At 42.9% G+C, this 14,675-nt stretch overlaps 1 protein-coding gene across 2 annotated transcripts in view; it reads right to left on the bottom strand.

Annotated features, from left to right (window-relative positions):
* Nucleotides 1-14,675, bottom strand: part of gro (groucho) — a 628,688-nt gene that overhangs the window by 299,159 nt on the left and 314,854 nt on the right. For both annotated transcript variants that reach the window (XM_067137706.2, XM_067137707.2), the window contains exon 3: nt 4,923-4,986. In XM_067137706.2, the coding sequence (XP_066993807.2) occupies nt 4,923-4,986 (64 nt within the window). The remainder of the gene's footprint in view (nt 1-4,922; nt 4,987-14,675) is intronic.

Raw genomic sequence — 14,675 nt, 5'->3', positions numbered from 1 at the left:
TTGAAGATGGTTTTCCGTGGTTTCCCATTTTCACACCAGGCAAATGCTGGGGCTGTACCTTAATTAAGGCCACGGCCGCTTCCTTCCAACTCCTAGGCCTTTCCTATCCCATCGTCGCCGTAAGACCTATCTGTGTCGGTGCGACGTAAAGCCCTTAGCAAAAAAATTATTCGAGATAAGATTGACGAAGAGCCCACCGGGATTTCCTAGCACCTCTTTGGATTAAAACGGACAGAAAATTATTCGTGCCAAAACACCAAAGGCACAATTGCCCAGGTTGAAATTGCTGGACTTAAGTGTTCTCATCCTCAAACGGCGTGTGGCTACAGACACTACACCACTGCAGATCGGTCCTCGTAAGTTGATAGGCGTTAAACGGCACTCAAAAGGAATCGAAGTCGGATATTTTTCTGAAATAATCGTTGAAATTATTCAAGTCGCCATGGTTATAGTCGTACCAATGCCGTCTGCTGTCTACTTTCAAGGTATCTCGGGGCGCGAGGTAGAAGGCTTCGCAGTAATACGTTAATGAACTCCCGGTAGTTTTGCATCCATCGTTCATTTCAGTATGAAATTGGCATGGTACGATGGGAAGATCTCTTCAAAAGGTGTTCCTAGTGTGAACTTCATCTCATCTCTATTTTCGTAAATAGCCTGCTCCACAATTGGACAATAATATGCCGCACTGTTCGGATAACTGGAGCTTGACTGTCGATGGATTTGGCAATCTAATACGAAAAGGGATTTATTGAACGTGTCAGTTCATTTACGGGCACGGGTCTCATGCATCTAAGCACTCTTGGAATGCCAATCGGCTGTGCCAAGGTTCTATCCCTTAAACGTTTTTACAGGTTGATTTACGTAGCACCCACACAGGTAGGTCTTATGGCCGTCGCCTTAATTAAGATACAGCCTCAGCTTTTACCTGGTGTGAAAATGGGAAACCATCGAAAACCATTTTCAGGGCTGCCGACCGTGGGGTTCGAACCCACTATCTGCCGAATACTGGATACTGGCCGCACTTAAGCGACTGCAGCTATCGAGCTCGGTTCCTTTAACCTTAAAGCACAGCAAGTCAGCTGCCCTACCCAGCCAATCTACTGCGCAGATCGAGCCTGTTAAACAGAAAATGACTCACCGAAGGTGGCGTTCCAGTTACATTTTGATAACACATTAATGCACAAAGCATGAATTATTACGACCTCCTGAAAAATGATTCACCAAGCAGTGTTTCAATAAAAGATACAAGCCTGAGTCATGAAAGTTTCTATAACAGAGCAAGGAAGGTCAACATGGAGGTGAAATGACTCGGGAATGCAAGTCCTCAATCGAATTTCATACAGAAGTGTGATTTGTAGCACCTGTTTCAGACCTTGTAGTTCAGTCGACGAGAAGGTCAAATAAAATATTTACTAAGCGAAGACCGTTTCGTAAATAAGGAAGAAAAACACTTAAGAACAGTACAGACAAAATTCCGGCTCTCTCTATTACTCTTATGTCTGCACAGTACGGCTGGAAGTAGTTCGTAGCTCGGAATGAAGAAAGAATGACGACAACGGGAGTATTCAACGCATTTTCTTCTTTACTCTACAATTTTGAGACAAGCAATAAATCATGTCCACCTCTGTGGTGTAGTGGTTAGTGTGATTAGCTGCCACCCCCGGAGGCCCGGGTTCGATTCCCGGCTCTGCCACGAAATTTGAAAAGTGGTACGAGGGCTGGAACGAGGTCCAGCTCAGCCTCGGGAGGTCAACTGAGTATAGGGGGTTCGATTCCCTCCTCAGCCATCCTAGAAGTGGTTTTCCGTGGTTTCCCACTTCACCAGGCACATGCCGGGATGGTATCTAACTTCACGCCACGGTAGCATCCTTCCCTCTTCCTTGTCTATCCCTTCCAATCTCACCATCCCCCCACAGGGTCCCTGTTCAGCATAGCAGGTGAGACCGCCTGGGCGAGGTACTGGTCCTTCTCCCAGGTTGTATCCACCGACCCAATGTCTCACGCTCTTGAGGCGGTAGAGGTGGGATCCCTCGCTGAGTCGTCCGAGGGAGAAACCAACCCTGCAGGGTAAACAGATTAAGAAGAAGAAGAATAAATAAATCATTCAACTGCAATTAACATGGTGGACATTACTCACAGGAAGGTCTGGCTGTAGTTGTTTGGCGGGCCGCCTGCCATGCTCAGCGATGGGGATCGAATCCCAGAGCAGTCTGTTGGTATTTAAGTGTGCTTAAATGCGTGTTTTAATTATTGGCATGTTATAGGACGCCCTTTCTGGATAAAAATTTCGGCACTCTGGCTGCTTTTAAGACAAACAGTAGCTGAAGAGAACGTCTTTTTCTTGAGCCGACCTCACGGTGTAGGGTAAGGACCTTTTACCCGAGGGCTGGTTCGAGGTCCACTCAGTCTACGTGAGAACTATTGAGCACCTATTGACGGTGAGATAGCAGCCCCGGTCTAGGAAACCAAGAATAACGGACGAGAAGATCGTCGTGCTGTCCACGCGTCACCTCGTAATCTGCAGACCCTCGGGCTGAACAACAGTCACCCGGTAGGTAATGATCCATCAGGGACGTAGTGCCATGCGGTCATTTGATTATTTTTAAAATAATTATTCATTGTATTTTATTTCAGGGATTAAAAGTGGTAGAGTTTCTGAACTGACAGCCGGAGCACGGAGTCACCATCTAAATCAGGGCCTCTCAGGGTGCAATGTGCACGGTGCAAAAGACGACTTCGCTTGGTTGACCAGAGTGTAGACCCCCACTCCTCGATTTGGAGCAATAGCGCTGTCTCTCTCTTTCCCCACGCCTGTCTCGCCCGTTCCGCCTGTTTCCCTCTTCCTCACCTGCCCCGTAGCTCTCCAAATCCGAGCCGAATTGAGCCGAGTTAAGCCGAGTTAAGCCGAGCTTAGCCGAGTAGCCCAGAGACGAAGCGTTGGTCCTTGCTTAGCCGAGTGGGACCTATGCACAGTGCACAGGACCTCTGCGCCTCAGTTTGCACGCGTGAGATTTTGGGCGTTTGAGAGGCCCTGATCTAAATGAATAATTTAGAGTTAATGATAGAGGTACAAAGCCGGGGTTCATCTGCGGTGAGAAATAGTGTTTGCAGTGCACGGTATCTCCTGATATGGGTTGGAGACATTTTGTTGCTCTCTTAGACGCGTCAGCCTTCTCTTTGGCTTCGACAATACGAAAGAGATTGAAGTATGAATGATGCTGGTAATGCCATTTCTTTTGCAGCCAATTCCTGCGACTGAGAAAGTTTCACTCGTAGGGTGAGAATGTGCATACAACTCAGTGGGCTAAGCAGACTTATATGTAATAGCATCTTCCGGCTCGAAGAGGAAAGTCCGAAAAACTAACTCACTCCTCATTTTTCTAGTACCGCCAAGAACGTTCATTGGATCATAGGCTTTCTAAGGTAGCTGATAGTAGAGCTGTTGCGGATCCAACCAGTCACTGGACTGACGACTCGACATCTATATATATGTCCGGCTCCATGGCTAAATAGTTACGTGCTGGCCTTTGGTCACAGGGGTCCCGGGTTCGATTCCAGGCAGGGTCAGGAATTTTAACCATCATTGGTTAATTTTGTTGACACAGGGGCTGAGTGTATGTGTCGTCTTCATCATCCTTTCATCCTCATCACGATGCGCAAGTTGCCTACGGGAGTCAAATCAAAAGACCGGTCCTGCACAAATCTCACATGGAGCGACCGGGATTAGAACCACGGAACCCAGCGGTGAGAGGCCGGCGCGCTGCCGCCTGAGCCACGGAGGATCTATGTTATACTTATAGAAAGTTATTACTTTCGTGGCGGCTTATAACTGACGTATGAAAAGTTAAACGTTAAAATCTCGATGTTTCAAGTCCAAATAGGTATTAATTTTGAACCTCACTAAAGCTTGATGTAAATTATTGTCCGTAACAATACAGACTTCGATAAAAGGAAGCATATAGAGCTAAATGTGGTCGCAGAGCTAGTTGGATCGTGGAGGCATTAATTTAATTCACAGAAGCTTGCAGACAGAATGCTCAAAGGCAGTAACTCTGTAAGGAAGATCTATATAAATATGGAAGCACGTAACCGACATGGAGGTAAAATGAACGACAGGGAACCAAAATAAATTTGAATTAAAATTAAAAAGAGATGGGTTAACTGGGACTCGAACATGCGCACCTTCTATTTCGGAGCGACCGCCTTCACCACACTACTACGAGAACGCTTGCCGAAGCTTTGGCTTACATGATGGTTTATAACGGGTGTATGAAAATGTAAACGTTAAAATCTCAAGATTTTAAGTCCAAATAGGTATTGATTTTGAACCCACATAAATTAACCTCATGAAAGCTTGACGAAAATCGTCGTCCGTAACACTACAAATTTCCCTAGTTGTGCATTTCGGTGATAATCAGCTGATGCAGGTACAGGAAAATTAAAACTATTGTATCTTCATACATCTGATGACAGACAGCACGTCAGTCGAAAGAGAAAAATCGCTGAAAATCAGTCTAGCCAACCCCGTTATATCGGTGTCTAGTTCCGGGTAACTACCTATAGCTCTTCCGCCGAGGCGATAGCACGCATGTCCAAGCACCAGGTGGTTTACACTCCTTTCATTTAGTTTACCAGTAGATGGTTCAATCGGTCCTTAACCGTTCTTCTCGGAACGATGAGACGATCAGCTAAATATTGACATTTCTGGCCACCCTGATTACTTTCTTACTTCTAATCTGCATTAATTTCAATTAGTACATAATATCCATTATTATGTCAAGAGAACCGCGAAGTATCGAACTTTGGCATCCTTAGACAGAACCAACGATGGACAACACGAAGCAGATAAATTACTGAGCCATCACAAGCCACAAAAACCAGTAGGCCTAGTCGCAGGGAGTGTAAGTGTTCAAGTTACTCACCATGACGTAGTGGCGCTGCATCTCAGTCTTCTCGCTCGCAAGCTTCTCGCACTCCAGTTTGAGCCTGGAACACAAGAAGAAGAGTCAGTCGCACTCTGCATTACTGTATAAAACAATGTATGGCGCAGGGTGCGAAATAGGAAAAAATGGTGGGGGAGAAGGATCATAGGGCTTAACTACTAGTGTTTATTTCAAGCAGTAACCGGCCGCGGAGGGGGTATATCATTCCCTTGCAAGTAAATTACACCCTCCCCCTGAAAAATGTAAATTTAAAATGTTTTGGTTTGAATTCTCTTGTTATAACAAGAATGATGTTACATGGAAAATTATTCCTGGGTTTCAGATGGACTTTCCAGAGTGAAACATGAACAACAGGCTGCATGTGCGGAGTTGCTATCGCTACGTTGTTTTATTGCTCAATGCCTGGCAGTCATCCTATTATTTCTATCTTATGTGCATTATTGTTGATGTTTTTTATGAAAATATGCACAGCAAAACACACTGATTTCAGTAATATATGTGTTAAATTTTCCTCATTTTATAATGAAAGAATCCCCCCTGGGCAATTTTAATGGGGGGGGGTCTTTGACAAAGTCATCGGTGGGGGAAAAGCCCTCCACCCCCCACCCTCGCGATTTCGCACCATAGTTACAATAGTTGTATACTGTAGAACCTCAATTCAAACCCAACCCGTGTAAAGATGTTCGCTTTGAACTCTATAACACCACATACCAGAGATTCCCGAACTTTTGACATCAGTGGTACCCTCATGACAGTTACGATCTTATAAGCCGAGGACATTCTGATACTTGTATTTATTTTGGGGCAGGTTACTACCGTAAATAGAGAAATGGAGTTCAGTAACACCAAAGACGTAAAAGTGATTTAATGCAGAATAAAATACACCTATGTACAGTATGTTTTAAATGACTAGGCACACTGGTCTTCATTTTCACAGTTCTTCACAGACACACAATCGTTGCATTTATTCAGAAAAGGAATAAAGGGCGTTATAAAAATGCTATCTTTTTTTTGGTACAGAACATACTGAGCATGACAAACACATAGTACATTTGTAATCAATCAAAAGAGCCTAAACTGTAAAATACTTTGGAGAGTGGATTTGGGAAGACCTCGGTGAAACTACTGCTCTCGAACAAAGGCGAATCAAACTAGACAAGGTATACCATGCCTGCAGAAAAATGTACGCCTCAAAACATCTATCGATAAATGTCAAACTAAGACACTATTGCATTGTCAGTCCTCTACGCAGCAAAGTACTTATCTCTAACTAAGAAGACCCCACCGACAGCCCTCGAAGTACAAGAAAGGAAGTTCCTGAGAAAGATAGCAGGATGATGATGATGCTAGTTTAAAGAGGCTTAACATCTAGGTCATCGCACCCTAATGGTACGAAATGAGACGAAATGTAATGATAATTTAAAAGTCCAAAATCATCCACTGACCAGAATTCCAAACGTGATGAGGAAGAATGAATGGATGAATATGAATTTAAAACAGTCAATGGATCCGATCCGCAATGCCGCACATTCCCCCTAACTATCGTAAAACAATATTATTACTGACCAAAGGACTGCTTCTAAAGCACAATCCTGAACAGATGATGTTTGTTGTCCAAAGGGGTCCAAATCCAGGTCATCGGCCCCTCATAATAGTACATATCGCTAGTAAAGTAGAATCTTGGTATTTGTTATGTAGCGGTACTGATCAAAAGTAGCGTAGACTCACGGTAATCCACACATTATGGTACTACTCACAGGTAATGTAATATGCACACGTAACGAGTTGGGCAAGTTGTCAACAAGACTAGGAGAGAGAGAAATAGGGAACGAAGCTGTAAAAGAAGAGCTTGGGGGGACATTTGAAGTCCATATTGACAAGAAGTCACTCAAATGGTTTGCTTACCGGGTACGTATAGATGCTGAGGGGAAATCTAAGCAAGTGCTTGAATCTAGACGTGAGGAAACTAGAAGAAAGGGACGTCCACGGATGAATTGGGATCAGATGGTCAGTGAAACTGTGAAATACCGAGGAAAATACCAAATGAAGTAAGGTAACTGGTACGGGACAGAACCGAGTACCGAAGATCGATGGAAGGCCCGACGCCGAGAGGCAGAAGGGAACGGTGAAGAAGTTCCAGGTATCAGGTATATGCCAAATAACAGAGATATTCATTAATTTACTGTAGACTTGTGTTGCTTAGTCCATATCAACGCCGAGCAACGGGAAAATAGCTCAACAGAATTTAATGAAAAACGGTATGTAAGGTTAAGGAATAACGCACACAGTCTAGATTTTTTCCACGTTGGGTGAAATTGTAGTTTATGGGACGGCCTAAAATTGAATTCTCAAATATATATGCCCTCCTATCAAATACTATATAACCGAAGTTATAGAGAATACAAATTCCGAACATTTATGTCTTACACAGCTTTGTTTACAATTTGCTTTAAGTCTTGTGGTGTCGATGGGAGAGGAAAAGGCTAGGAGTGGGAAGGAAGCCGGCATGGTTAAACTGTATGCGATCCACCGTCGGCAGCCCTGAAATGGTTTTCCTTGGTGTCCCATTTTCACATCAGGCAAATGCTGGAGCTGTACCTTAATGAAGGCCACGGTCGCTGCCTCACAATGTAAGGTTAAGGAATAAGGCACACAGTCTAGGAGATTTTTTTTTCCACGCTGGGTGAACTGGTAGCTTAGGGGACGGCCTAAAATTGAATTCTCAAATATCTATACCCTCCTATCAAATACTACATATCTATCTACGAAAGCCTTCGATGTGTTGTTAAGTGTGACGTTTAACCCAGTAATAAAAACAAAAACAAAATCTGTATACGACATAGATGATCGGAAATTGTATTTTCTGTGACTTTTGTTTAGTGGTATTTATCGGTAGGACAATTAATAACATAGATATTTCGAGAATTACATTTTAGGCCGTCCCCTAAGCTACCAGTTCACTAAGCATGAATGAAATTATTTATAGTCTACATTGTAGTGCCTAATCTCCCGACTTTCCAATTTTCATTAAATTATGTTCAGCCATCTTCTCGTGATGCACGTGTGTGCGTACATTCCTAGGCCTACAGACAGACAGACAGACAGACAGACAGACAGACAGACAGACAGACACACCGGAAAATTAAAAATTGCTTTGCCTTCGGTCTGTGGACACGACCGATACAGAAATAGCCTTCTTTCTTAATTCTGATTAATATACAGATAAAACTCTTTATTATATATAATTACTGGCAGAAGTACCCGTTCTTCGTACGGGTTATAAGAAACTGGCTTTAGTTATTCATACTATCGGTGTGACTGACTTCAACGGATATTTATATCACTGGTGTATTTACTTAAGTACGTAGAAATTATTTGTCATGGAAGTATACTGCCGCTAGATAGTACCACAAACTATTGAATGTATTTGTTTGATCCGACATTTCGTAACTATTACAAATGATCAAGGAAATATGCGATGCATAAAATAAACTACTATAATTACCGAGAATTATAATTCTCAGAGGTTGTCACTCATGTCGCACATCATAAAATGAATCTGAGTATAAATGTTGAAATATTTTATCAAGTCATGGGTAATGATCGTAAAAGTGGACCAAAATATCGACACTAATAACATCAGTGATCCTACTACTCCATGATTTGATAGCAAATAGTTCAAACTATAGGTAACAGACTCCGCAAAATGCTGAAACCTAAGCCAGTACGTAAAAACGGAGGCCGTCGGCAACCGCTGGTCGCAGTACTACGGAGGGGCTATTATTTTTATACTTCACTCCCTTTCCATCCCCGCCCAAAGGAGTGCTATGAGCGTCTTACACAACATTTTATTTTCTCCAAATAGTAAGCCATATGTGTATCAGTTTTGGTTGGCAGCTATGCCCAAATATACAAGCATAATCTCGCTGCTGGTAGAATCCTGGAAGCTGACGTTGCCATGGTTACGGCCATTCGTTTCTTTATCCGATTCCTAGAGCAGGGGTAGTGTGGTTCCAATATCTCCATAACGATTGGTTTTAGGGCCTTAAAACATGGTTTTCGGGCCCGTAGGGCTTACCGAGTTTTGTTCTTTGCGCCAAGGGGGCTTAATATGAGCGTTGTCTCGTCCTTGTACAACAAATTCGATTTCGCCTATATTAGCCTATTATTTATATATCTTCCCCCGTCGTCGTCGTCCCCCTCGAATTGTTTTGAAAATAAAATGCAGCCCATGTTAGTCACTGGCAATGTAGCTTTCTACAGGTGAAGTAATTTTAATTGGTTCAGTAGTTTTTGAGTCCATCCGTGACAAACAAATATACAAATGTTTCCTCTTTATAGTATTAGTATAGATAGCCGGACTGGGTAGCTCAGGGAGTAGAACTCTGGTCTCGTGAGCTCAGCAACAGATAGGAAATCTGCCACCTGGGCGACTGACCTAAATGCAGATCAGTATTGATTGATGCCATTTCTACTTCTTCTTCCAAACTGCCGATATCGGAAGAGAACAGGAGTCGACCAGGAAGGTCGGACAGGAAAGGTGAAAACTGGAACATAGCTCAAGTAATGCCAGACTCAGTTAGGAGGTTCGTGGTTGCCAACAAGCGCTCTCATGATGAGATACCCTGGAGATCACGCCTATCAGTCGCTCTTAAGACAGGCAGAGAGAATACCACAGATGGATTCTAATCACATCACTAATGAATCATGCGTCCCCACCTTATGATATGTCTCAAATTGTGGCGAGAACAAAGGGAAAGTAGTCAGCATCAAGAAATTGGACTTACTTCCTCAGTATGGCAAGCTAATGGTTCTTACACACTTTCAAGGATACTACCACCTTGCCTCGCTACTGGAGAACGGTCTGCAACTGAATATAATTACGCTGGTCTTTTTACACATTGTCTGAAGTGAAGGGCAGTCTCTGGAACAATGAGACACGTTATCAGTGGCCATCGATGTCATCCCACGATGGATGAAGAAGCAACAAACACTAACAGCAGTTAGTCGTCCGTACATGAGTCCATTGTAGGACTGCTAATAATCCTCAGAAACAATTAAGCTCTTAGAGTGGATAAAGAACTTCGAAAGGACTGGTGAAAATGAAAGTTAACCACGTCGCGCGTTATAAAAATCGTACTGTTTTCCTCAACTCAGGGTGGTACAGGGACTTACTTGTATAGAACACCACTTAGCTTGAATCAAAACATTGGTCGATGTACTGAAGTTAGGTGAATAGAATAGAGCATACACCACATACTTAGGAAAGTCTCGTCTCTGAAGCAAACAGGGTGATACTACTAGTCCTTTTTCTTCTCGAACAACATTGGAGTATATTTTAATACATCATCTTCTTTCTTCGTTATGCCCATTCAAAGAGCGTGTTTGAACTTGTTCGTGGTCTGATGGTTTTCGCCTGCTTATCCTACCAAAATCTCATCATGAATGCACTGTGTTGCATCTTGCGTTCTGTGGACCACTTCCTACCAGTTTTCTTTTTGAAGTTTCTCTATGGATTCGTGCTTGGCTACTACTGTACTAAAAACTCCACGATCTTCTATTACGGTATATCAACATTTAAAAAGTCAATATAAATATTAACAAAATATTTTTTGTCAGTAAACTTCATACTTTGGCCTCATATATTGCTATTAACTCGGACTAGGCATGTAAAAGTCGAACATAGGCTACGTACAGTATATTCAGTTCAATGACAGAATTTGTTCATACTCGGCATTTAAGTTCAGGGATATCCGCAGTGTGCGCTATGCTATACATTACTTGATTAATATGATATTAGTAGCAATATTAAGGGGACCAAAAATATAATGTCCTATCTTTCATGTGTTATGGCCGTTAACTCAATAGACCTGCACCAAATCTCTCCGGAAGTCATAGGTCGTTTTTTCTTTCTTTTTACAAGTTGCTTCACGTTGCACCGACACATATAGGTCTTATGGTAGCGATGGGATAGGAAAGAGCTAGGAGTGCGAAGGAAGCTGCCGTGGCCTTAATTAAGGTACAGCCCCAGCATTTGCCTGGTGTGAAAATCGGAAACCACGGAAATCCATTTTCAGATTATTATTATTATTATTATTATTATTATTATTATTATTATTATTATTATTATTATTCCCTTAATTAGGCCTCTCTCTAAGTCTGGAAGACCGCGACGCATATTTTCTATGTGATTTTCAAGACGTCTTTCCCATGCTGGCTTCTGATTTATATTTCTCGTCTTAGTGTCATGTTTCTGATGAATTCTCCTAAAGGGTGAATATGATGGCGTACGCCATACAAAAACGGTTGCATCAAGGTCAGCACAGCTATGTGTGGTACTGGCTTTGCGTCGCTACTATTCTACTATTAGCTAGACCTGCTACAGTAAGCAGCCTCTTAGAGTTGTGTTTTGCGAGTTGAGGTCTGTCTGTAGGGTACACCACTTCATACAAGCCTTTTTTTCTCTTCCTAGAAATTTGGTAATAGCTTAGTCTGAAAAATAAAAATATCTTTCTCTTTTCACTTGATTCCTACGAGCTTCTGTTTGAGCTGATTCAGTAAACGGATTTGAAATAGTGGATTAATTAGATATTGGTGGCGTCTGAACTGTGACATTTTTAGCTTGTTATATTTCCGCTGAGATTTCTCCAATTAATTTCATTCGTCTTTGTTTTGATACCAATTTTGTCCTGTAGATAGCTGCCCTCCTATCAGCAACGTTCCGCTTCGTCAGGCGCGAAAGTTCGGGATATTGCTGGACGAATTGTTGGTACAAGTCTGATCTATAGCCATGACGGATTATCGCGCAATGAGTAGCATGAACATGAATCTTCACAATGGCCATTGCAGTTCTTCTTCTTCTTATTCTTCTTCTTCTTCTTCTTCTTCTTCTTCTTCTTCTTCTTCTTCTTCTTCTTCTTCTTCTTCTTCTTCTTCGTCGTCGTCGTCGTCGTCGTCGTCGTAAACCTGCCCGTGTGATCCCAGATAATGTTTGGGAAACACATTCAAGAACGGTGAGAACTAGGTGTTGACAGTCTCCTTTCTCTCTGGGCTGTATCTTTTTTAGCTACAGTATAGGTGCCCGCTTGTTGAACCCACTGTAATCAGCGACTCGCATGCTGTCATATATAGCGCTGACTACACATGCCCTGGCGCTACCCAGGCAGCGCCATTTCATCTGAGATATCTTCCGCAAGATTGTCCATCATTAGGTTGGCGGGTTAGCCTTTTATACCGCCCCCAACAAGGGGAACAGGCGATGTTTGCAGCCGCCCGAAACGGGCCAGCAGACGCTGCAGAGGTTTCGTGTCGGGGTTTCCTTCCCTTAGACTTTGGGAACCACTTCCGTACTCACAAGACAGTGGGGGCAGCACTTATTTAATAGTGATGCTTACTTATCAGGCTACAGTGTCGTCGATGAGCGTATGGAGAATTCAACAAGCGCACTCCAGCCACAAACTGTTAGCACTGCCCTCCGTTTTAGTCACGTTTTACGATATGCAGGGAATAGTGTGAACAAATGCTTACCCGCCAACCCATAGGGGAGGGATTGGGATTATTATTATTATTATTATTATTATTATTATTATTATTATTATTATTATTATTATTATTATCCTTAAAAAGATCTCAATCACTGCTGAATACCGGAAGAAAATTCAGAACAATCCTTTATGACCAGTACCAATAACATAACAAGCGGCTAAAATCTAGACTATCGACTATCGTCGTGGCGTACAGCACTTGATCTACCTCCTTCATTACCAATGCAGTGGTAACATTAGTGGCAAAAAAAAAAAAAATTACACACAACAGACCGGACAACCACATCGCCAAATTATTCAAAACCCCCACCAGCGAACTTCTGATTCTGTATTATAAGAACAAACCAGGGAAGATGCGAATTCGTACCGCCAGTCTGAGTGGCTCAGACGGTTGAGGCGTTGGCCTTCTGACCCCAACTTGGCAGGTTCGATCCTGGTTCAGTCTGGTGGTATTTTAAAGTGCTCAAATAAGTCAGCCTCGTGTCGGCAGATTTACTGGCACGTGAAAGAACTCCTGCGGGACTAAATTCCGAAACGTCGGCATCTCCGGAAACCGTGAAAGTACTTGGTGGGACGTAAAGCCAATAACATTATGTATTATTATTATTATTATTATTATTAATTCGTACTGTACAAGTAGGAGTAGAGGAAATCGCTTTGCTGTGGCTGTGGAGAAGAGCAGCAACCTGAGGACCATTCAAGTGTACACTCGAAGACCTCCGCAGAGTAGGCTTTCCGACGAATCACCTTTCTGGCTATCTCTGCTAAATCTGGATATATGCCATTTTATGAACTAGGGGGTATGTTTCTTTGTGTGTATATTCTATATTAACGTGTACTCTGTATATACGCGTTCCATCATACGCTAAATAATAACAACAAATAACATGTTTGGATAAAGGGCCTTCCAAGCTGGGAAACGTTTTCGTCCTCCCAGTAACCAGGTAAAAAAACATTACGAAGCGCCAGACAACGAACGATCCGCAGAATTACTGTATCTGGTACAACAGCGTAGAACACAGCGGTAATATGGAATGCGGGGTTTTCTTAGCGAGGCCAGCACGATGTAAGAGCGAGCGAACAGATCATAGCTCAACGACCTTGTGGCGCTCGCCAGTACACATCCTCTTCCGCGTGTTTCCGCAGCCAAGGACATGCCGCTGACTCGCGTCTACAAGATGACGGTGTAAGGTATCGTGCGTGTCTCTCGCCGACTATTTCTAACACCCGCACCTCTAACTGTACAGCGGTTACTTTGGTGGAGCGATTACAATTCACAACTAAGATCCGAGGCTTGGCAGAGTACAATATTCAATTTTTAAATCTCAGCTTCGAAAAGTATCCGCAAACAAGACGTTGATCGTTCCAAAGGCCACAATTTCTTCTCCCTTAACTTCCGCCTTTACCGTAACCTGGTGTGGTCATAGGTGTGATTTATGCAGCACATGTGGACTTTGGCCGAGATTTCTGGCCGTATGTCCTCCTTGACGCCAATCCTACGTGGAGGGAAGTACTGTATAATAATAATAATAATACCATTTGTTTTACGTCCAACTAGCTAGTTTTACGGATTTTAGAGATGGTGAGGTGCCGGAACTTTGCCCCCGACCAGTGATCTTTCACGTGTCAGTAAATCTACCGACACGTGACTGGCGTACTGAGTACCTTCAAATACCACAGGACTGAGCCTGGGATCGAACCAGCTAACTTGAGGTTAGGAGGCCAGCGCTCTACCGTGTGAGCTACAGAAACTGACGGCTACTGCAGGTGTACATCGTTATCAGAACCCACATTCAATATGCATATGAGCAGTGCTTGTGTTTACCGATATTTTGGTGACAAAGAGAATAATGATATTATTAAGTGTTTCTGTGGTGTTTGACAGTGTGATGTGTTGAGTGTAAATGAAGAGATGAGTCTTAAGGCAAACACAAACACCCAGTCTCCGAGCCAGTGAAATAAACGAGGCGTGGCTAAAATCCCCGACCCGCCCAGGAATTTCACAACCGAAGAGCAATACGCTGATCATGCAGTCAAGGAGCTGGACTATACAGGTCATAATTAGAGCCCGGAAGTTAGGAAAAACATCTTTTTTTTTTTTTTTTAATCGAGGTGGATATATCGAAGTGTCACACAGAGACAAATATGTTTCCGTACGTTTGGAAACGTTACGACCAGTTATTACTTT

Source organism: Anabrus simplex, chromosome 1 (assembly GCF_040414725.1).
Source record: "Anabrus simplex isolate iqAnaSimp1 chromosome 1, ASM4041472v1, whole genome shotgun sequence".
NCBI lineage: Eukaryota > Metazoa > Arthropoda > Insecta > Orthoptera > Tettigoniidae > Anabrus > Anabrus simplex.
This window is presented reverse-complemented; position numbering and strand designations above follow the sequence as displayed.